General features: G+C 42.9%; 1 protein-coding gene across 1 annotated transcript in view; it reads right to left on the bottom strand.

Moving 5' to 3' along the window:
* Positions 1 to 23,541, bottom strand: part of PAN2 (poly(A) specific ribonuclease subunit PAN2) — a 94,057-nt gene that overhangs the window by 60,559 nt on the left and 9,957 nt on the right. The window contains exons 5-10 of the mRNA XM_082246254.1: positions 21,848 to 22,115; positions 17,444 to 17,786; positions 16,428 to 16,524; positions 8,992 to 9,102; positions 7,499 to 7,618; positions 1,958 to 2,086 (exon numbers count right to left, since the gene is read on the bottom strand). Coding sequence (XP_082102380.1) covers positions 1,958 to 2,086; positions 7,499 to 7,618; positions 8,992 to 9,102; positions 16,428 to 16,524; positions 17,444 to 17,786; positions 21,848 to 22,115 — 1,068 coding nt within the window. The remainder of the gene's footprint in view (positions 1 to 1,957; positions 2,087 to 7,498; positions 7,619 to 8,991; positions 9,103 to 16,427; positions 16,525 to 17,443; positions 17,787 to 21,847; positions 22,116 to 23,541) is intronic.

Below are 23,541 nucleotides of genomic sequence, written 5' to 3'. Positions count from 1 at the left end.
TTCCCACCCTGCTTGAAACGTGGAAAGCGACTTCTAGGGTGATTTTTGTTCATCGTCATAACAGACAGTCTTATATTGAGTGGGCTCCCCCTCGCTCTTACTCAGTGGCCCAGATCTTGGCTTCCTTGAACGGGGAGTTGATCAAAAGTTGGCCTTGAGTACTGTCAAGGATCAGGTTTTGGTTTGGCAAATTTCTTCCAAAGGCCGTTGGCCGCTTGTGCCCTGGTGCGTGACTTCTTCCAGGGGGTGAGACACTTGGTACTTCCGGTGCGACCTCCCGTCACCAACTGGGGACCTTGATTTGGTGCAGTCGGTTCTTTAAGACCCTCTGTTTGCAAGTATTCGAGGGTATCCCCTGCTTACCTTATTACAGAAGGTGGCCTTCTTGGTTGCTGTCACTCTGCGCGCAGGTGTTGGCACTGGTGGCATTGTCCCGTCGTTCTCCCTATAGGTTGATCATGGGGCCAAGTGGTACTTCATCCTGATCCATCCTTCCCTCCCAAGGTGGTTTCTGGTGTTCACTTGCACGGGGACATTGTATTCCCATCTTGTGTCTTGAGCCCTCACATCCGAAGGATTGTGCATTGCTTACTCTGTTTAGAGTGTGGGTACTCAAGGTGTACTTGGCAACTACTGAGTCTTGTCGTAAGTCAGGCTCGCTCTCTGTACTTACGGATGGCCCATGAACGGGACTGCCTGCGTCTGCTGCATCTATTCCCGGATGGATCGAACAGTCGGTGGTGCAGGTTTATTCAATTAAGGGTCAGGTCCTACCTTTCCCTGTTTCGGCACGTTCTAGCCGAGCGCCTAGTGCTTCCTGGGCTTTTCGCCTTGTAGGCATCGGTGCTCCAGGTTGCAAGACGACTACCTGGTAGTCTGTTCACACCTTTGCCAAATTTTAAAAGCTGGATGTGCTGGCATCTGCAGATGCCGCAAAGTTTTTTTTGCTGGCTGCTGTCTGGAGGGCTTTTGGCCTTACTTGAGGGTGTTTACTGTTGGTTTCAGGTGGGTCTCATCTTTTTTTCTGCCGAGTCCTATCTTTTCAGCTGTTCCCACCCCTCATTTTATGGCACTGCTTTGGGACGTCCCTACTGATAAGGATCAGAGAGAACTGCGTCCGTCGAAGAACGATAGAGAAAACTGGATTTTTGACTTACTGTAAAATCCTTTTCTCTTAAGTTCCTTGACGGACACAGTACCCGCCCCACTATTTTGAGTTGGGTTGGTGTTACTTTGACACTGCTTTGATACAAAACTGACATCCTATGCAGGAAGAGCGGGTGTACCCTCCGGGACAGCCCATAGGCGTAGCCAGAACTTTTTTCTGCCTAGTGTCCTACTCCTGTAGGGGGCAGTATAACCTACTGATATGGATCAGAGAGAACTGCGTCTCAATGACCTTGAGAAAAGTATTTTACGGTAAGTCAAAAATCCGTTTTTTTTTTTTTAATAAAAAAACACAACATTTTCTTTTGTAGGAGCATGGAAAGCATGGCACCAGTGATCGCATGACTCCCTGTTACGAATGGTGAACTTATCCTTATTCCTCTAAAAGCGTAGTGGAGGAGAAGCCATAAATTAGTGTAGAAAAACATTGTAGATTGGCAACTTAGAATGGTATAAAATACAGACAGACATTCCTCAGTACTACAAAAACACATAAAATTGTTCATGTTTTCTCTATGAAGGAAAACCACATTTTACATTTAAAAAAAATGCACCTTACACAAAACTGTCCTGTCTCCAGCTGACAATGGTAATAACTAACTACTGTGTAAACACAACTGAACCAGCTCAGTACATCATTACACATTTGAGCTCCTTTTAATGCATTTGACTGATAGCTGACACACTAATTAGTTGCCATCTAATCATCATTAGTGACCGGTAGAAGCAGTTTGTTAAAACGTTCCAAGTTTCTATAATTTTTGTATATCCCAATGTAAAATAGACCTACTTGGCAAGGATCACCACGTGACAAATCCAGCATGTGGAACAAGAATCCCAATTCACAGCTTAGGCAAAACTCCTTCTGACACAAGTGGTTCTGTACGAGGCATCGGACTGGCTCCAGCAAATACATCACCTGGGAGGAAAGATGAAACGCTGGAACTTTGAGACTGATTTACTACAGGAATTGAGAAGGTTTACACAAATTGTTTGAAGATTTATTGCAAGTAATCAGTGATGTGAAAAACCGATGCCCGTTTACTTATTTCATCTGCACACAATTGGACAATTGAAGTTAATTGTGTGGACAATTGAAGTCAATTGTGTGAACATTTAATGTTTAATGTATTATCCTATTCTTGGTACCGGGAACACTTCTATAGGTGTTAATCCTTTGATTTACATAGCTAAAGGTATGCTTTGTCATCAAAAATGCGGTGGTGGGTAGAGATGTTAAAACCATATTCAATGCAGAAGACACAAGGTTGTTTCCGTTTGACAGATGGCTATTTCAGGTCTCTTTAGAAAAACCATATCCTCGGTTAAAAAAAAAACGTGCACTTCATTACAAGCCCCCCTCCAAAAAATAAATAAATAAAAAGCCCCCACTGCCGAATCCTGACCTGTAGAATTCATCCTCCTGTATTGGGTCATTCATTTGTAGAGGTGGCCTCAACTCCCTAAAATAGTTTTTTGTATTTCTCACTACAATACACATACCAAGTCACTTCGCTTGCATTTGGGTGTTGCGTCTTTTGGATGTACAAGTCAGGTATACAAAAGTAGGGGGTCTGAGCATTACCTTACCATTCTGTCAGAGCACAAGGAGATATGCACTATGGTCATGAACACAACTCGATACTATTCTAAAAAAGGTCACCACTCTTCTCAGTAATGCCAGCCAGCATTTATTAGCCATTCAAGGCTTGCCTAGCTGTTACAGGTGATGGAAAAAAAGAAAAAAAAAAAAAAAAAAAAAAAGGGGGGTCCATTTACAACAGCTAGGAGAGAAAAAAAAAAAAAAAGGGAGGTACAAGCGGTATTCAGGTGCATGGTCTATCCCTAGAAAGCTACACTGTGCCTGTATAGATTCCCTGAGATACACAAGGAAGGTGCCCCTCCAAGACCAATTGCAAGCAGCATTACCCATCACAAATCATTGCCAGGTACCTGGCTACTATCCCATCACCTTTAGTTGCCAACAGAGTAAACCATATTCGGAATGCCAGAGAATTTGGCGACTGAGTACATGGATTGAAGTTAAAGCAAGCAGAGATCGTGGTGTCCCAGTCTGTCACAACCCTTTTTACTTGTATACCAGATGCCATTAAGATAGTAGGGAAAGACATCTGAAATAACAGAACTAAAACCAGACCAAGTAGGTTTCTTGCTGGAAAGAAATTGCTTCAGGTATGTGGATGATACATGGTTAAGATCAGAATAAAATCAGGAATACAAGCTGAACATACAGAATAATATAGGTCATCCGTCATTGTGTCAGTAAGCCTCAGAAGGATCAAGAACAAACATTGCATCCCTGTGCGTTTTAAACCCAGCAATCCACAGACAGAAGCTTGTACATCCAAAAACCCACCCAACACTGAAACCACAAGTAACTTTATATATACACAGTGTAATGAGGAATGCAAAGACTTGTACATTAGGGATGTATAGGGGGGGGGGGGTGAAGCAACCTCTAAAATGAATGCCCCAACACTGGAGGGCGAACTCTACATATCAAAGGAAAAGGGACATCCTTTGAGAACAGTGAGGTGCAATTTTGAGGGCATCTGGTTCACAAGAGATGTAATAGACCATAATATGTCAAACTGGAACAACCATAACTAAATAGGGCTTGGGGAGGGGGGGGGGGGCTTTAAAAAAAGGTCATGTGGAAGGCAAATGTTAAACCATTTGAGTTACCTGGCTGAAGGTGTGAATGTTTAACAGCTATGAAGCTTTGCTGACATTAAGACACACACAGGCATTTGGATCCCTGTATAACAAGGTGGAGCTAAATGAAGCCAGATGATGGGTACTGCCTAAAAGCCCAAGTAATAAGAAATTTGTTACCTAAAACATCTGCATCCATTCCTCATTAATGAAATTCATAACCCCCACCCTTCCGACCAGAGCTAGCACAAGATTCCCTGTGCTTTACGTTCTTGTGTAACTGGTAAGATTTGGATATTGATCATCATGAAGCCTATTCCATGTTGGAAGAGTCTATTTAAAAAGGCATTAGGATTCTATTGATCATCATAAAGCCTATTCCATGTTGGAAGAGTCCATTTAAAAAGGCATTAGGAACGGTAGACCTGAAAACCTTCCAAAATGTGCTTGTGAAATATATTTGGGGTGATAAGAGGCCCAGAGTGAATAGACGCACCCTATTTACACCCAAATTGAGGGGGTGTTTGGGGGTCCCTAACCTTCTTACTTACTACCAAGCTGCCCAACTCACCCACTTGGTTTGATTTCATTCTAAAGAACCCCGTCCTATCTGGATGCAGCTTGAGGCCTACCATGTCCCCAATACACCGATTGAACACCTGATGTGGTTGCAGCCTAAGGACCGCCCGGCAATCTTGTGTCCTACCTTGTCCCTGTCATTAGATATGGCGCCCCTATTGGGTAATCCTCGGTTTCCTCCGGGCCTCTGTCCCCAAGCATTTGCATGGTGGACCAACAAAGCTCTTCTCCGCCTAGCTGACTTAATGGACAACAGAGGTGTTCACTCTAAAACGGTACTACGGGATAAATATTCTCTACCAGAGAGCGAGATTTTCCGCTACACCCAGATCCTTCACTATGCCTCTTCCCTGAAGAGCCTCTGTGATTTGGCTACCTCTACCCCCATGGAGTATCTTTGTAACAACAGACAAGCAAAAGGGTTATATTTCCACGATATATACTATGTTACTCGATGACGATACCAAATTGCCTTATATGACCCAGTGGGAGGCAGATCTGGGTGAGGACCAAGATAGGGCGGAGTGGAACAAGCTGGCACTCATGAACTGTAAGTCCCTGATAAATACCTCCCTAATAGAGGCAAATTATAAAGTATTTCTCAGATGGTATATGGTCCCGGTTCGGCTGGCAGCAGCTGTCCAAGGAGCATCTCCTTTATGTTTTAGGGGCTGTGGCCAGGCGGGCACGGTCCTCCATATTTGGTGGACCTGCCCTAAGGTCCGCCGGTTCTGGATACGAGTATACAACTTTATCTACTCGGTCACGAGTGTCAACTTGGTCAAATCCCCTATACAGGCGTTGTTGGGCAAGCCGATTGAGCAAACCCCTAAATTTACGAAGAGGTTGGTCACCTTTATATTCACGGCGGCCAAGATCGCCATAGCTCGTTCATGGCGGTCCCTGGTGATATTGTTTGAGTTGCTTAAAGCTAAGCTGACATGGATTATGGTGAATGAGCGCATGGTGGCCATCCTCCAAGATAAGCTACCCCTATTTGAAAAGACATGGGACCCCTGGATCAGATATCTGGCGGGACCCAGATGATTTACTGCAGTTCCCTAAAAGAGTCACAATTGGGGGGTCAGCCAAGACAGCAGCACTCCCCCGTACTCGACCTGGACGCCAATTGATCCTTCCCCCCTACCCATCCTCTTCATTTTCTTTTTCACCTTTCTCTGTTTCCTTCTCTTTCCTAAGTGCTTTCTTTGTGATCCCTCTTTCCCTATGGGGTTCGGACACCTGACGGAGTTAACCCCCTTTGGACTTCATTGAGGTTTATCTTCTCCCGCACGCCGCTTCCTGTGGCCCCGCTGTTCCCGATGGTGGGGCGGTGGGTTGGTGCCCGGGTGTTCGCCTCTCCCCTGCCTTGGCGCAGTGTGTTCCCTTTATGGGGCGCTGGGTGTGGGGGGGGGGGGGGTGGCCCTGGGCCTGCCTTGGGCCGCCTCGGTGCGGGGCATGGTGAGTAGCGGGTGGCGGATGTGGGCAATGTTTTTATTGTGTGTTCCCCGAGAGGCTGCTTCCCCGAAACCCTTTCTAATGCTGTAATGTTGCACTTTTTGACAGTCAATTGCCTGTTGCTTTCTGTTATGTTATTGACTTGCACTCAAAACCTAATAAAAACCTATTGAAAACTAAAAAGGCATTAGGATTCTAAAGTGCCATTCCCACATGGCCACAGAGCATTTTCTGCTAGCACATTACCATCATTTAAAATGTATCTTTAGATTACTGAAAAAGGCACTCAAATGTGGAAAACAGAGGGAATATTGACAGGAAATTGGTCTTGACCTGCCTTTCTCCACATTCTTAGGAATACAGCTTTTTACACAGGCCATCATGTGACCAGTGTGTTTCCAACAGGTGCTCATATGAGACCCAAATGCATTATGCCTACAAAATTGGCTGCTAATTTGCCTAGGTCCGTCCGTGTTATTTGCGATTCTATATGCTCTGTCTATACCTTTACTGGCAATGTCAGTGAAGGGGAGTTTAAAAAGACACGCAGCCATTCACTGAAACTGGAAGAGGAGCGGTTTAACCTCAAACTGTGTAGAGGGTTCTTTACTGTCAGAGCGGTAAGGATGTGGAATTCTCTTCCACAAGCAGTGGTATCAGCAGGGAGCGTATATAGTAAAAAAAAAAAAAAAAAAAAAAAAAAACACAACACACACACTGTTAGATGGGCACCTTAACGATCACAACATACAGGGATATACGATTTACTATTAACATACAGTAAACACACACACGCTGAACTGGATGGACTGGTGTCTTTTTCAGCCTTACCAATTACGAATCTATCAGCACCTCTTTATTGGACATTGCCAGTAGAATGGGGAAAATAACAGTTTTTAATTGGTTATACCCAAGCAAGAGCCAAATTCATGCAAAAACCTCCCTCGCCCCCTCTAGACTTGGTATGCACTAAAGGGGAAGCCTTCTCATAACATTGGTGCATTTCCAGCTCTCTGGTCTGAGACCATCAGGCTGGCTGCATGGGATGTAGGGCATTTGGTAGTAATTTATTAAATTCTAATGGTGCCCCAAATTACATTTACAATTTAATTTGCAAATGCCATCCTGTGCCCTTTCGACTAATGTGAAGAGTGGACTGCATTACTAGGTCCTCTGGGTCCCAGAACTGTGGAGGTGAAATACGGATTTACAATTTTTACCAACAAGGGACAGACTAAATGTGTGGAAGAGATGGAATATTATTATATCTTGCAGGCAGAAACTTTACATAGAAAGAATATGAGACTTGCAATAAAACAAAAATCTTGTGTTCTTTGTGCACATCACGCAGGCATTTTTTGAGCAGGAAGCCAAAAAACACACAACCAAGGAGATTAAGTTAGATTGCTATTTACTTTCTCACAGTTTGCTGTTCATGTCAAACAGTCACCCACAATTCTTCACTTGTGTAAAATACTGAACATATACTATTAACTTGTCAAGTGCTGGTTCCCTACTGCCAGTCAGATGTGATTGCACCTGTGTGCAGCACAACAGGCAGCACTCTTGTGGCCAGTCAGCTAGCATCGCCTACACAGCGATACAGGCCCCTACTTACTTGAATCATGCAGTTGCAGTAGGCGTTTGGAATATGAGGCTCAAGGCCAGCAAACAAGGTTTTATTGTAGTGCTTAAAATCAAAGTCTTCTAGTCCAAGTTTGGAATATTTTATTGTTACCTGTAAAAATAGAGAAAAATCAATCATGAATTACTGGTTCTCAAAGTTAAATCTAAAAATTCTTTACAAAACAAAAAAATTAAATAAAAAAAAAAAAAAAAAATAAAAATCCTGAAGGTTAGAATATCCTATAACTACAGGATGGAAAAAAACCTACACAAAAAACGCATATATATTTGAGAACTTTAGCATTACAGAATTTGATCTGCATTCCAATGCCTTTGGTCATCTGCAGAATAGAATTTCTGATTATGTATTTTTTACTATTTCTACCCCATTAACTGCAGCACACAACAATCCTATTGGTTACAGCAACCAGATATTAAAAAAAAAAAAATTCTGGCACATGCCTCAACTAAACTGTCAAACCATGCTGGTGTCATAACTGATCACATGTGCAGCATTATGGCAGTTGTAGATCAAACCTAGGGCAAAATGGCAGCTTCCTTGGCTGAAACCAATAAGAGGGTTTACTTCCACTTTAAGCTGGCAGGGTATACAGGCATACAATGTGTGAGAAAAGCCCAAAATAAAAAAACGGTTACATCTCGAGGTGGGCTTTATCGGGCCAGTCTACAAAAGTAGAATTTGTCCTCAATCTGGGCTAGTAATTATAACCTGATGACTGACAGCTGGTACCCATTACCTGCTCAGGAGATGGAAGATAATGCATAAGGTCTGGCAGCAAACAAGTAAAATGAGGGGAACCCTGACCCTATGACTGCTTCAGTAATGGCAGCTCCCAGATCCCTATGCCAGCATGTTACATCAAAGTCACCATCCAAAACAAAAACTCTTTATTACCCAGATCTTGGAGATTTTGCCTTTCTGGTGGTTCAGGTTTCTAGCTGAAAGTTTCCCTTCCAGCTCAGTTTTTCAGCCAAACTACCTGTGTCACCAGTCTACCTTATCCACATATTCCTTTCCACAAGGAGGTAGAAGGATATGACTTTACATCTTTCCTCTTTCGCAGATTCTCTAGGGAATTATATGGCTGGTAAATTGTGGATAGGCGGAAAAAAAAAAAAAAGCCAAAACACAAAATTTAGCCTGTTACAACCATGCCTAGGTAGTAGAGAGATCTGAACCAGGCCCTTGAGCAGCAGAAAAGACAAACTAAGAATCAAAACTTAGTTCTACTCAACTTTTAAAACACTTAAAGCAGAAGATTTCTGGCAATCCTAGAACTCACATGCATCAATGGTTCATTTTACAACCAATGTATTTCTAAAAACATGCATTCTGGGTTAAATACTGCTCACGTATGGCTATATATGCAGCGTGAGAAAAGATTGCTTTAGTAAATTTTATTATTAACTATATCAGTACATCTTAAGACAAGCACACAGTAAACAGTGACTTGGCTACTGGACCTTCCGGTACTTTTTGGCCACCATGTAGAGGTGAGGCTCTTCCTCGCGTCCTATTGGCGATTCAGGAACTTGGTTAAAGGTATCAAAATCATTTTCCAGTTGATAGGGCACCTAAAAAAGAAAAAAAAAAAAAAAAAAAAGATTGAGAGATTTTACAAAAATGTCTGCTTCTTTATTAGCGCATGCCAAGCAAATCCAGTCATGTAAACAAACATTTTCTGTGGCTGGTTTCTATATCTTGCAACAGCTATCTAGAACATGTATGACTAAGGGGAAAGGAAAAATAAATAAAAAAAACACAAACACATACACACACACTAAAGGAATTAAAGCAAACAATTTAGTTAGTGGGTGCCAGTTAGTATTTTTCCTTCACCATGCCCAAGAACAGAGGAAAAATAAAAACCCACACACCTAATAAGGGTCCATTACACAGTTCAGAAACATTAGTCGGATGGCTTTAAAACAAGGTTACATTGCCAAGAACTGCACAGGTCTCAGGTATTTTTTAAATTACTATGCAAATAAAACATCATGAGAGAAAATCGAGATTGCCCTTTACTGATCTCTAAAAATTCTAGGTACCTAGCCGTCACTCTAAACCCTAGTTTAACACCTTGAGGTTCAGCCTTGGAACAGTTATGTAGATATAGAGCAATGACTTTTCCAACTTTCCCAAATTCATAGTTGTCCCAGGCAACTCCCATTTTAGCAGCAAGGTCTACAATAGTAGTTCCCGTATGTTTCTCATGGCAAATCTACTTTCAGATTAGAGGTCCGAGAGCCAAATCCTTTTATAAAAATTCTGCACTCAGCTAAAACCGCTCAGTCTCCCATTCAGCTCTGTCACATGAATTAGTATTAGAATTTCACTGGCATAAACCAGCTTATACAATAAATGTATTATAGAAGTATGACCTTATATTGGGACTGAAGATACTTGAGGAATTCTGTGCACATTAATACAGGGATTCTCGGTTCATAATAAAAATACAGGTGCATGTCATAAAATTTGAATAAGCAAAGTTAATTTCAGTAATTACATTTCAAAAAGGGACATAAATATTATCTATATACATATAAATATATCCATTATTGTATTCATTATAGATTTTTTATTATATATAGATATTATAGTTATATATAGATATTTTATTATACATTATATTTTACAGTGACATTTCAAGCATTGTGCTCCTAAATTTTGATTATGGCTTACAGCTAGTGAAAACCCAAAATTCAGTATCTGAGAAAATGAGATTACATTAGACAGAGAAAAAAAAAAAAAAAAAAAAAAAAAAAAAAAAAAAAGGAATACAGAAGTCTTGGATTACTGAAAAAGTATGTCCATGTATAGTATGTACGCAATACTTGGTTGGGGATTCTTTCCATGAAATTCTGCATTAATGCGGCGTGGCAGAGGCGATCAGCCTGTGGCACTGTAGGTGGTATGAAAGCCCAGGTTTCAGCTCATCTGCATTGTTGAGTCTGGGGTCTCATCTTCCTCTTAATACCCACAGATTCTCTATGGGGTTTAGGTCAGGCAAGTTTGCTGCCCAATCAAGCACAGTGATGCCATGATCACTAAACCAAGTATTGGTACTTTTGGCAGTGTGGGCAGGTGCGAAGTCCTGCTGGAAAAGGAAATGAGCATCTCCATAAGGCGGGTCAGCAGAGGGAAGCATGAAGTGCTCTAGAATTACCTGGTAGAGGACTGCGCTGACTTTGGACTTGATAAAACACAGTGGACCACCACCAGATGACATGGCTCCCTAAATCAGACTGGAACATTTTGCATTTCATTTGAAAATCAAGATCCCAGAGTTTGGAGGAAGAGTGGCACAAAATCCAAGTTGCATAAGGTCCAGTGTCAAGTTTCCACAGTCAGTGATGATTTGGGGAGCCATGTCATCTGCTGGTGTTGGTCCACTGTGTTTTATCAAGTCCAAAATCTAGAGCACATGCTTCCCTCTGCTGACCAGCTTTATGGAGATGCGGATTTAATTTTCCAGCAGAACTTGGCACCGGCCCACTGCCAAAAGTACCAATAGGTTTAATGATCATGACATCACTGTGCTTGTGCTTGATTTGCCAGCAAACTTGCCTGACCTAAACCCCATAGAGAATCTGTGGGGTTTTATCAAGAGGAACAATGAGAGACACCAGACCCCAACAATGCATATGCGCTGAAGGCCGCTAGCAAAGCAACCTGGGCCTTCATAACACCTCAGCAGTGCCACAGGTTGATCGCCTCCATGCTACGCCGCATTGATGCAAAAAGGATCCCCAACCAAGTATTGAGTGCATACTATACTGTACACATGGACATTTTTGAGTAAGCCAACATTTCTGGAGTAAAATTTTAATTGAAAAAAGGGGGTTGTGTACCAGCGCTATGGAGTTTTCAGTACAAAATCAATTAGTGGTGTAAGCTGCCTCCAACCTACCTCTGAGGTAGTAGATTAGGGAAAATGCAAGAAATGTTGGACCCGGCGCTACCACTTTTAAAATAAGAATTGTGCAAATATGTGCTATAAAAGTGCATGTAGTGCAATCAATACATAGAAAGTGCTACGTGCCGTTAAAAACATCAATAGGTTTAACCTGGGCTGTGCTCAGTGTACCACATTAAAAGTGTCATATATCATACATCTGCATAAAGTGCCAAGTGCTAATAATACCAAGTGCCACGTGTTGTGATCCGTGCTAAAAACAATATATGGCGCCGGCGGATGGTCCACCAAAAAGCACCGCTGCTTACCGCACTCTTAAGCCTTTGACTCGACACTTCTTGGTCATTTTTACTTGTCCTTACTTAAAAAAAGGGAAAATGTTCAGAGCTGTCAGACGAGTCGCAAGGAATAAGGATGGCGAGTGATTTGGGAGGCAGCAGAGAAGAAAACCATCAGTCACAGGACAAGTAAAAATGACCAAGAAGTGTCTAGTCAAAGGCTTAAGAGTGCGGTAAGCAGCGGTGCTTTTTGGTGGACCATCCGCCGGCGCCATATATTGTTTTTAGCACGGATCACAACACGTGGCACTTGGTATTATTAGCACTTGGCACTTTATGCAGATGTATGATATATGACACTTTTAATGTGGTACACTGAGCACAGCCCAGGTTAAACCTATTGATGTTTTTAACGGCACGTAGCACTTTCTATGTATTGATTGCACTACATGCACTTTTATAGCACATATTTGCACAATACTAATTTAAAAGTGGTAGCGCCGGGTCCAACATTTCTTGCATTTTCCCTAAAATTTTAATTGAGCTTATTCTACATTTTCTAAAACACTAAGTATTAGGTTTTTAACCACCTCCCACCCGGGCCATTGTACATATACGGCCGGGTGGGAGTCTCGTCCTGATCGGACGTTCCGGAACGTCCTTCAGAAGGAGAGAGATCGCGCCGCCGCGGGCACGCGTAGCGGCGCGATCTTGATGTGCCTGTGTCCCTAGGGAAATCAGTGAGTATTTCTAAGTACTCACTGATCACAGGGGGGTCTGTGCTGGTAATCAGATGATTGATTACCAGTGCAGCCCTGGGGGGAGGGGGTGCCACTAGAGCCACCAGGGATGCCCACCATGGCCACCAGGGAGGGCAAACAGGGCTCAGAGAGCCTGCCAGTGGTGCCCCCTATCAGTGCTGCCCACCAATGCCATCTATCAGTGCCTCCCACCAGTGCCCACCAGTGCCACCCCACCAGTGTCTGTCAGTGCAGGAAAAAACGTATCCATTTACAAAATTTTATAACCTAAAACAAAAAAATTTTTTTTTTCAAACTTTGGTATTTTTTTTTTTATTTGTGCACCAAAAAAGAAAAAAAACTGGCGGTGATCAAATACCACCAAAAGAAAGCTCTACTTGTGGGGAAAAAAATGACATAAATTTGGTTTAGGTACAGTGTTGCATGGCCGTGCAATTGTCATTCAAAATGCAACAGCGCTAAAAGCTGAAAATTGGTCTGGGAAGGAAGGGGGTTTAAGTGCCCAGTATTGAGGTAGTTAACTAGCTTTAAGACAATCAAAAATTAAAAGAAATGCTTGAAAATCTATCACGCTGTGTGTAATGCATCTAGAAAAAAAATGAATTCAATTACTGAAATAAAATAACTGATAATATTTTAATTTTACCTGTATATCTATATCCATCTAGCAACACATATCTAAGCTAGCCCACTAGTCAGAAATCAGCTTCTCAGGGTGGTGAAGAATGAACGAATGGCCATTTTCAGATTTTTTTTTTTTTTTCCTTTCAGCTAAACCTGAATCAGCTTGAATTACTGCTACAGTATTACATGCATCTTAACACCTGCATCGTAACACAGTATTTACCTTGAAATTGCAGTTTGTTCTTATTTGTGGTTTATCAAGCCACATACACAGGCAGATATTAGTTGTGCATGCAGTAAGGTAATAAAAAGGTTTCTGGGGTTCATAAGGAATCAACGAATAAAAATATTTGATATCTAGAAAAAGCTCTGGGACAGATTGCTCCCAGTCAGTGAAAACTGGGTACACTTTGGCAGATTCTGGTGTAATGTTTTCATGGGCCAATCCCTAAAACTGCCCATCTTTGTCAACTCCAACACCGCTATAGAACACCAAAACTGCAGCTGTGATGGTCAGATAAAATTGACACGTATTGTCATGTCTGCCAGAAATTGGCATGGCATTATAAAGTCGATGGAGTAAAGTTCGGGGGATATGATATCAATGTACAAATGCTGTACTGGCGACCCTAGCATAAGGAACAAACTATTCAGAGAAAGGGAATACAATAAGACACGTGGCCACTCACTAAAAGAGGAAAAGGCAGTTTAACCTTAAAATACGTAGGGGGTTCTTCACTGTAAGAGCAGTAAGGATGTGGAATTCTCTTCCGCAAACCGATGTATCAGCAGGGAGCATCGATAGTTCAAAAAACTATTAGATGGGCACCTTAAAGACCACAACATTCAGGGGTATACAATGTACGGTTAACAGCACACACACACACACCATAGGTTGAACTGGATGGACTGATGTCTTTTTTCAACCTATGTAAAACTATGTAGGGGTCTCCAAACTTTCTAAACAAAGGGCCAGTTTACTGTGCTTAGACTTTTGGTGGGTCGGACCATGGCCAGTGGGAGTAGAAAAATGTACCATCACTGGTGTCAGTGGGAAGAATAGTGGGCCATCCTTGGTGTCAGTGAATAGTGCCTCAAGGGCCAGAGATAAAGACGAGCAAAGGGCTCTATTCGGCCCCCAGGCCACAGCTTGGAGACCAGTGGAGTAAAAGAATTTAAGACAATTACTAACAAATTGTCCAACTGTTGTAAATTGTCTAGGAATCACCAGTGTAACCTTCTCCTCGGTTGTACTGTACTTTTATAGCAAACCACAAAAATGTGAAAGTTAAGATGAACAGACGCATAAATATATGAAGTTGCCCTGTCCCCTTAGCAGAAAAAAAAACACCCCAAAGCATAATGTTTTCACCTCCCTCTTTGACGGTGGGGATGGTGTTCTTGGGATCTCTCCTGTGTAGTGGCGGCTGGTGCTCATAATTTTTTTGGGGGGGGCGCAAACACAGAAAAAAAAAAACCGAATAGGCATTGCTTTGAGGCAAAAAACACGGCAAAAAAATTGCATGACTGAGGTCACAAAAGTGTGAAAGGGGCCTTCAGTAATCAAAGTATAGTGTGCCCCCTTTCAATGCAGAGTTACCACAGCCTGCCCCCATTCAATGCAGAGTTACCACAGCGTGCCCCCATTCAATGCACATTTCCTACAGCGTGCCCCCCCATTCAATGCACAGTTACTACAGCGTGCCCCCCCATTCAATGCACAGTTACTGCAGCGTGCCCCCCCATCCAATGCACAGTTACTACAGCATGCCCCCCCATCCAATGCACAGTTACTACAGCATGCCCCCCCCCCATCCAATGCGCAGTGACCAGCGTGTTCCCCCCCACCCCCCATCAATGCAGTGACCAGCGTGCCCCCCCCCCCCCCCCCCATCAATGCAGTGACCAGCGTGCTGTGCCCCCAACAATGCAGAGAGACTTACCTGCAGCTTCTCAGTCCCCCGGCGTCTCGAGTCCTCCCGCCTCTTCCTCGGCCAATAGCATGCGTTTGCCTTTCGGCCAATCAGGAAGTGGTCTCGGACCCGCTTCCTGATTGGCCAGGAGGATCCGTGACAATAGTGAATTTTCATTCGCTATTGTCAGACAATGGGTGGGCTCGGGCGCACTGCTCTGCGCCCCGGGTCTACCCTCTTCTGAAGCCTATTAGAGCCTCTGGCTCTAATCAGGTGATTAAAAAAAAAAAAAAAAAAAAAAAAAAAACCATTGAACTCCATGTGTCCAGCACCCCGCATGCAGATTAGGGGGCCGGATGCATGGATAGGGGGGCAGCGCCCCTGCGCCCCCAACGCACCAGCCGCCACTGCTCCTGTGTCGTTCTGGGACGATTCCCGACCATTCTCACGATCATTGAAAGTCCACAAAGTGAGATCATGCATGGAGCCCCAGACTGACAGAGACAAGGTTTTTTTGGGTTGCTTACATTTGCAAATTACATCGCACCAACTGTTATCACCCTCTCACCAAGCTGCTTGGTGATGATCTTGTAGTCCATTCCAGCCTTACATAGGTCTACAATCTTGTCCTGGACATCCTAGGACAGCTCTTTGGTATTGGCCATGGGGGAGAGATTGGAATCTGCAGACAGGTGTCTTTATACAGGTAACAAGCTGAGATTAGAGCACTCCCTTCAAAAAAAAAAAAAAAAAAAAAAAAAAAAAAAGTCCGCCTAATCTCAGCTTGTTACCCATATAGAAGACACCTGGGAGCCATAAATCTTGCCGATTGAAGTATTTGATCCCACTATCAGAATGTAAATTTATAACCTTTTTGAAATGCATTTTTCTGATCTGATTTTTTGTTCTTCTGTCTCACTGTTAAAATAAACCTACCATTAAAAGATTATAGACTGATCATGTCTTTGTCAGTGGGTAAATGTACAAAATCAGCAGGGGATCAAATACTTTTTTCCTCACTGTAACTGTGCAGTAAGGCAGAAATGTGTGACATACAAGGCTGACTGAACAGACTTATAAATGCAATGGCTTTTAGAGCAATGCACATGTGTATTTAGGCATTTCTGCTCTTAATTACAGGGTAAGCAACCTGAGGATGACAGTGAACTACACATCGCACTTTAGACATTTCCACTGTAAAGGACTCACAGTTGGTTAGGTTGGAGAAGTCTCACAATCACAGTACTGTGGGCTTTTTCAACATAACAAGCAGATAACACTGCCCCTCAGGAACATATACAAGGATTTACTAGAATGGCACCAATTAGAAGAAAGTGATATAGTGACTAGATTGTTGGAACTATAACATGCAAAACAAAAGGGGGAAAAAAAAAAAAAAAAGCAGACCTGATTCCGGAGCTTTGTCCTAGGATTGGGGGAGTAGCCGATGAACCCAACTTGCTTCATTGTGCGCAGTATCTCTGGATCTACAGGGGGAGCCCGACTGAAAAAGAGACACTGGTTAGTAGATATTGGAGACAGTTCAATGTAGACCATGACAGAACTGAGGGGTAATATAATTTATTTGGTGCTGGAACATTCCTAATAACATAGTTTGTTATGAGTGAAGAGAAATCTGTGTATGAAGTGTAATGTTGGTGTTGTTGTATTCCCTTTGAAAAAAAAAAAACAAACACACCCCTCATTCCATTGCACAATAAATTGTCAACGCAACATAAAGTTGACTAATTCTAAGCCTAGCTTGAGCTGCTCAAGTTCATCCAATTATGTTGTCAAACCACACAGCCTAATAGTTTTCAGTATCATTACAGCATGTTCCTGCTGACAACCACCCCATGCCATATTTGCATGTTGTGGTGTCACACCAGTCACTAGATTTCACAGGGCTGGAAGTCATTTACACAGAACCACTTTCAAAAAGGGTTTCAATTTATAGCAAACCTCAAACACATGAACAAGTAAATTTACTAGTTTGAAAGTGTGGTAAAAAAGGTATATAGAAAATGGAAGACTACACAATTAAACCCAGGACAATTTCTAAGGTTTTGTGTACAAGACACATCCATTCAGGACAGTGAGAGCCAGGGTATTCAATACAAGACATGTTGCAGCTCCATTAACAGCCAATAATCTAGCAATCTACACAATATATGGACAGAAGCAATCTGTCCTCAGTATAGGGAGCATTACAAAGTGCAACATGCAACTTTATTTTTTTAAATAGTAAAAAAAAGGGCATTTCATACATCTTGACCCAAAAGAGAATAGGTTTGTGTGTGCTGGTGGTGGGGGTACACCGTCTATAAAGAAAGGTGGCTCATGATTACCTATAGAAGTGGAAGAAATTGTCTGTGCGGAAAAATACTGTGTGTGCGTGCAAGGGTGAGTATGGACCAACGTACCGAGGCGCAGGAGTAGAGTTAGCAGTAGGCCAATCAGAAAGCAATGTTTCATTAGTCAGTGGAAAGGGGATAAGGGAAAGAGGCATAAGGTCTTGATTCCAGTCCAGATGTGGCAAGTTGTCCACCATGCAGGGCAGTGCAAATTCCGAATCACGTGGGTAAGTGTTAAATGTTGCTTCTGGGGTATCTGCCCACAAATGGATGCAGCCATCAGAGTCTCCAAACGCCAGAACTTGCTTGCTAGCAGACACATCGAAGGACATCATTAGCTGACCTACTGTGCTGACATGAAATATATCTGCAGGATTGGCCAAACCAGTCGGTTCACAAAACTGACACTGTCCTATAGAAAAAAATAAAATAAAAAATAGATTTGAATGGCAGCAGCACCTATATTAGTTTATCACAAAGATATATGTTCCAAGGTGTACACTGCAGCACTACATGCCGAGTTGTAAAACCTACATTACTAAAGTTCAAGTTTAGGCAACACACACACACGGACAAGGTCCTCTAAACAGCAGCCTGAAAACTTTGAAGCCAAAACATTCACTTTGTGCATACTTACACAAAGTTTTATAGATGACCAAATGGCCGCCTTGCAAGCCTGCATCACTGATGCCCAATGACAGAAGGCACTAGGCGCATAAGTAGAGTGTGCTTTAACAGGGAAAGGAGGAACCTGACTCCTAATTGAATAGGCCTGAATCACTGTCTGATCCATCTGGAAATGGTCGAAACAGAAACAGTCAACCCTTTGAGGTCCAACTGAGTACAAATTGGGAGTCGGAGTCTGACTTCCTAAAACGACTCCATAACTAGCCGACAGGTACACCCTGATCGCCCAAACATCCAGGGAATGCAGAGCAATTTCCTTAGGATGTTTAGGCCTGGGACGTAGGGAAGGCAACACAATGTCTTCATTCAAATGGAAAATCAGAAAACAACCTTTGGAAGAAACGGAACAGACCGGGACGAAGAACCACCTTAGCTCTGTACACCAACAGGAAAGGTGAACGGCAAGACAACGCTGCCAACTCATAAGTAATCACCACCAAAAAGCCCACCATCTGGGACAATGTAAGCAGGGGAACCTCCTGATATTTTTGAAGGGAGATTCCTGGATAAACAACACCAATTGGGGAGGATAAACGGCGGTAATTGAGACCGCACTGGAGGAACCAAGTGTTGAGCTCCCTGATAGAAAACCGGCAAGGCTAAAACCTGGCCCTTGATGGTACTCAAGGACAGGCGCTGCTAAACCCCCTGTTGGAAGAAAGCTAAGATTCCGACCACCGAAAGGGAGCACCCCAAAAGACTCACACCACGCAACGTACATCTTCCACATATGATAATGATAAATCTTCCTAGGAATGATATTTTCTAATCTTTAACAGCATAGGAATCACAGATTCAGACAAACCTCTATCCTTCAGCACCTGGCTTTCAACAGCCAAGCCATTAAAATCAGCAACCGTAAAGCAGTATGGAAGATTTGTCATTGAGACAGCAGATCTTCCCTGAGGGGGGGGGGGGGGGGAAGGTCTCCAAAGAGCATCGGTGACCAGTTGTACCAAGACCAGCGAGGCCAGTCTGGACCCACCAGAAAGACCAGAATTCCTTGCTGCCTTGATCCTGTACAGGAGTCTTGGCAAAAGTTTGAGAGGGGGAAAGGCATAAATATCAGACGATACTGACCAAGGAGCCACTATTGCGTCGGCCAGAGGATCCTGAGACTATGCCACAAACTTCTGTACCTTCCATGGCATGTGTACAGCAGAGGGCTGGAATGATAGTTCTGCCCACTTTAGAATGTAATCTACATCCCGATCAGTCAGGACGTTTCTTGTGCCCCTATGGTGATTGGCATAGGCCATGGCATTGTCCAATTGAGCTCGTACCGGAAACCCCTGAAGACGAATTGTCCAATGACCCAGACAAAGTCTGATCACTCGGAGTTCCAGTACATCGATTTGCAGTCTAGACTCTTCCCGAGTCCAGACCCCCTGAGCACAAGCTGTGCCAAGGACGCCTCCCCATCTGGACAGGCTTGCATCCGTGGTGACAACAGAGCAGTCGGAGACTCTGCTCACAGAAGATAGTCCAGGAACCCCAATACTGCGATCCTCCCGCTGACAAAACAATGCTAATACCGGGGCCAACACTTTGTGAAGAACCGAGGAGCGGAGGCAAGACCAAAAAGGTAAAAAAAAAAAAACCACACAAACGTCAAAAACTGATAATGCTCCTTGCCCATAGCAAAGCAGAGGAAGTGCTGGTGTCGGCAAATATTGGATTGTGAAGGTAGGTGTCCTTGAAGTCCATAGAAGCGAGAAAATCCCCCAGATAGGGACACCACTACTGTGCAAATGGACTTCATTCGGAACTTCTGTACCCGCACAAAGCAGTTTAGCGCCTTGAGGTCCAGAATTAGACATACCTTGCCTTCCTTCCAGAGAACTGTAAACAGGTTTGAGTAAAACCCCTGACCCCGGGACAAATCACTCAAAAGGAACAAGTCTTGCACTGAATGTGCAAGAGACTGTGGCAAAAGCCAGCTCATAACCTCAGCCGGGGGGAGGCCTTAAGACCCACAGTGACCGCCAAATTTTTGGGGGGCTGGGGCCACATCCACCTCAAAAACCCTCCAGGGGTAGAGGGGGGCAGCCATTTATTATACCAGGAACAGGGTGGGCACCATTCCTGACAGACCACTGCTCCATTGGGATGTGGGTGGCTGTCCACCAGGAGGAACGATGCGACTCAGGCTGAGACCAGGTCGTATGTGCCCTGACGAGAGGTTTAACTCGCAGGCCAGCCCCCGTCCAATGGGGTTATGTTGCGGCCGACCTAGCGCAGAGCTAAGGCCTGCGCACGCTCGCCAGACTGTGGGGACCCTCTGGATCTAGATTATCCAGTCTGTCGCCCAGTCCAGTTGATAGTAGATTCTCACAGAACACAAAAAACAACAAAGCTAGGAAAAAAAAAAAAGCCTATAGCTGAGTGTGGGTGTATACCCCCTGGGACTACCCCTAGGCGTAGTCAAGCTTTTTCCTGCCTAGTATCCTGTAGAGGGCAGTATAACCCAATACTTAAGAATAAGTATCTGTGCCTGAAAATGGAAGGCAATTTCTTACGTTCATTGACGAATTGCAGTGCTGTAAATTTCTGCAAAATGCAGTGCAATATGGCTACCTGGAGACGTTTTGTACACAGATGGAGTGTGGAACACCTCCTGAAATTCTCATTTCCTGCTTGTGTGATTGGCTTAGTGTAGATGTCTAGGAAAATGCAGTAAGAAATGCAGTAAGATACAAATCAGATTTTGATCATTCCCTGCAACAAAAATTTCATTTTTGGTGAGATACTCCAAAAAGGAAAAAAAAAAAAAAATGTAATAAAATAAAAAAGGATGCAGATCCTTTTCTCAGAGACCTGCAAGTGCAGCAGCTGATAAAAATCACTCCCATACAGATTCATTTTTCACAATGGACACAAACCGAGATTTCCTAAGAATCACAAAAAATGTAGGAATCTGCAGTGAAGTTTGTTAAAATCTCTGCAATGTAGATAGATCACCCAGAGGGAAATCTTTTTTTCTCAACAAAAGTGGAGTTACTTTTTTAAATGCAGAAGGTAATCTCGGATTTCTGGACACTTAGATTAAAGAAAATACGTACAAAGTAAGATTAAAGAAAATACGTACAAAGTAGAATATGTAGGCTGCCATTGCCTTCTTCAAATGTAGGTCACCTTGCTAAGTCAATCACAAAAAAAAAAAAAAAAAAAAAAAAACGCAACACAGATCAGAAATCCTGACTAATAAAGCTGGAGACAAACCAATAGAACTAGCATTTTTCAAAGATTAGCAATAGCAGCCTATAGTTTCCTCAGTAGTAGTTTCCTTTTAGGCAGGCCATTTTCTTTCCTTCCACCACACCCCGAGTGTTGATTGGGGGTTTGGGATAACCCTCTGCAGCAAGATATCCTGCCAGTGGGAGCCTTCTCTGCTGGAAGAAAACAAATCAGCGTTACCAGCTATAGCTGGCACCACTAATCTTTCTGGAAAATCCAGACAAGCTGGTTGCACACAAGTCCAGCATAAATCAACTTCTGAACAACCAGGGTGCCCATCCACAAATCGAAATTCAGCCAGTCCCTACTGAACCGATCAAATTTCAATCCATTTATGGCCAGCTTTAAGGTGTGCATTGTGTTTAAACCTTGTATTCATGTGCAGCATTACAGCAAAGACCGCCAGTCACAATTAAGTTTATACAGAGCAAATTGTTATAATTATGCCCACCACTATGCCCACCACACACACACACACACACACTACAAAAACAAGATTCTCAAATACATATCTGTGCACAGAACAGTGGTAAGGAAAATAATGCTCACCTCGTTCAGAAATAATTGCTAGTCGTGATGTATAAGTAGGAACAAATCGCAGAAAGAGGGGGTCAATGTGGACCTGCAAAGGGGTGATGGCCCGCATCATCCGTAAATCATATACTTTTAGGAACCGGTCACAAGCCAGCACATTCATACGACTGGTGAAACCACAAGTCACTACAAGATTTCCATGGACATCAAAGTCAGACAGGCTACCAGAGTAGGCATCAAACTCATGTTCCACTTTGAAAGTGCGTAGATCTCTAAGGGAAACCTACAAAAAAGTTAAATAAAAATAAACACCCAAGTCATTTAAAAAAGGAGAGTTTTACCTAAAAATGGGGAAAAAAAAAAAAAAATGAAATAAAAACATGGCAATTATTACACAAAGCCCTCAAAGATGGGGAAATTATATCAAACAGGTTAGTAAAAAAATGCTTCAAACAGAAGGTAGAGGAGCGCAAGGTCTCCCAACATCCACCAGCTCTGTGAGGTCATCATGGAGGAGTGGAAGAGGACTTACACCTGTGAAGCTCTGGTGAACTCCATGCACAAGAGGGTTAAGGCAGTACTTGAAAATCATGGTGGCCACACAAAATGTTGACACTTTGGGCCCAATGTGGACATTTTTATTTTGAGAGGACAGCAAATGAACACTGTTATACAAGCTGTACACTCACTACTTTACATTGTAGCAAAGTAATTTCTTCAGTGTTGTCACATGAAAAGATAATAAAATATTTACAAAATGTGAGGGGTGTACTCACTTTTGTGAGATACTGTACATGCACACACACTAAAATGTTTGGGGGGTTCCAAGTAATTTTCTAGCAAAAAATATCAGAAAAAGTCTTCAATTAAAGCTTTGTAAATAAAACCTGGAAGCTGATTGCTTAGTATGCACAGCTGCAGCAGATTGGGGGTGCACCAGTTTTAGTAAATCAACCCCATGTATTTTTCAGGTTAAATATAAAAAAACTGATGCCATGAAAATGCTCTAGCTTCACTCATTGAGGTCTCACAAATGGATAGCTGCTTACACCCTCTAAAAGATAAGCCTCATTGCCAAACAGCAGAGAATGCAAAGTGCTATGCACTTCACCATGGGAATAGCCACTTGCCACACTAGCACCTGCCTTTAGCTCTACAGCTGCTAAAGAGTAACTCTAAAAGTGAACTCCTCTATAGTAGCATAAAAACAGCTCTCAATCATATCATGATGGCAAATTTTACAAAAAAAACCTCCAAGGATCACTAAAAGAAGCCAGCCATGAAAATATATGCCGTTAACCGCTTTCTAAAAATGCTAGTTACTTAGATGTCATGCATATCCACTGGCTTCAATACTAAGTAGTGAGCCAGAATAGGTACATTTGTGACCCTTGCCAGTTACTGTGCATTTTCATTCAACATGGTTAGTACCACAGAAACCACATAGGCCATGGTTCTCTCTTTTCATCAATGTATCCTTTATTCGAAAGCAAATGGCTGGTTCGTACTTTGTGCACGTACCAAGACCCATTAAGAGACCACTGGAGGTGGCTTTCCCTCCCAGGCACAAAACTGAACCGCAGTACAGACCAGCCATTTTCAGGAGAAAATGTGCAGTACAGACCAGCCATTTTCAGGAGAAACGCCAAGTGGTCCTCAGCTGGGCCACACGGTTAAAATCAGTGAAAGTGAGAGCCGGTTCACACTAC

Source organism: Pelophylax lessonae (assembly GCF_965119305.1).
Source record: "Pelophylax lessonae genome assembly, chromosome: 2".
In the NCBI taxonomy this organism is placed as follows: Eukaryota; Metazoa; Chordata; class Amphibia; order Anura; family Ranidae; genus Pelophylax; species Pelophylax lessonae.
The sequence above is the reverse complement of the archived record's forward strand: the minus strand, read 5'-3'. Positions and strand labels throughout refer to the sequence as shown.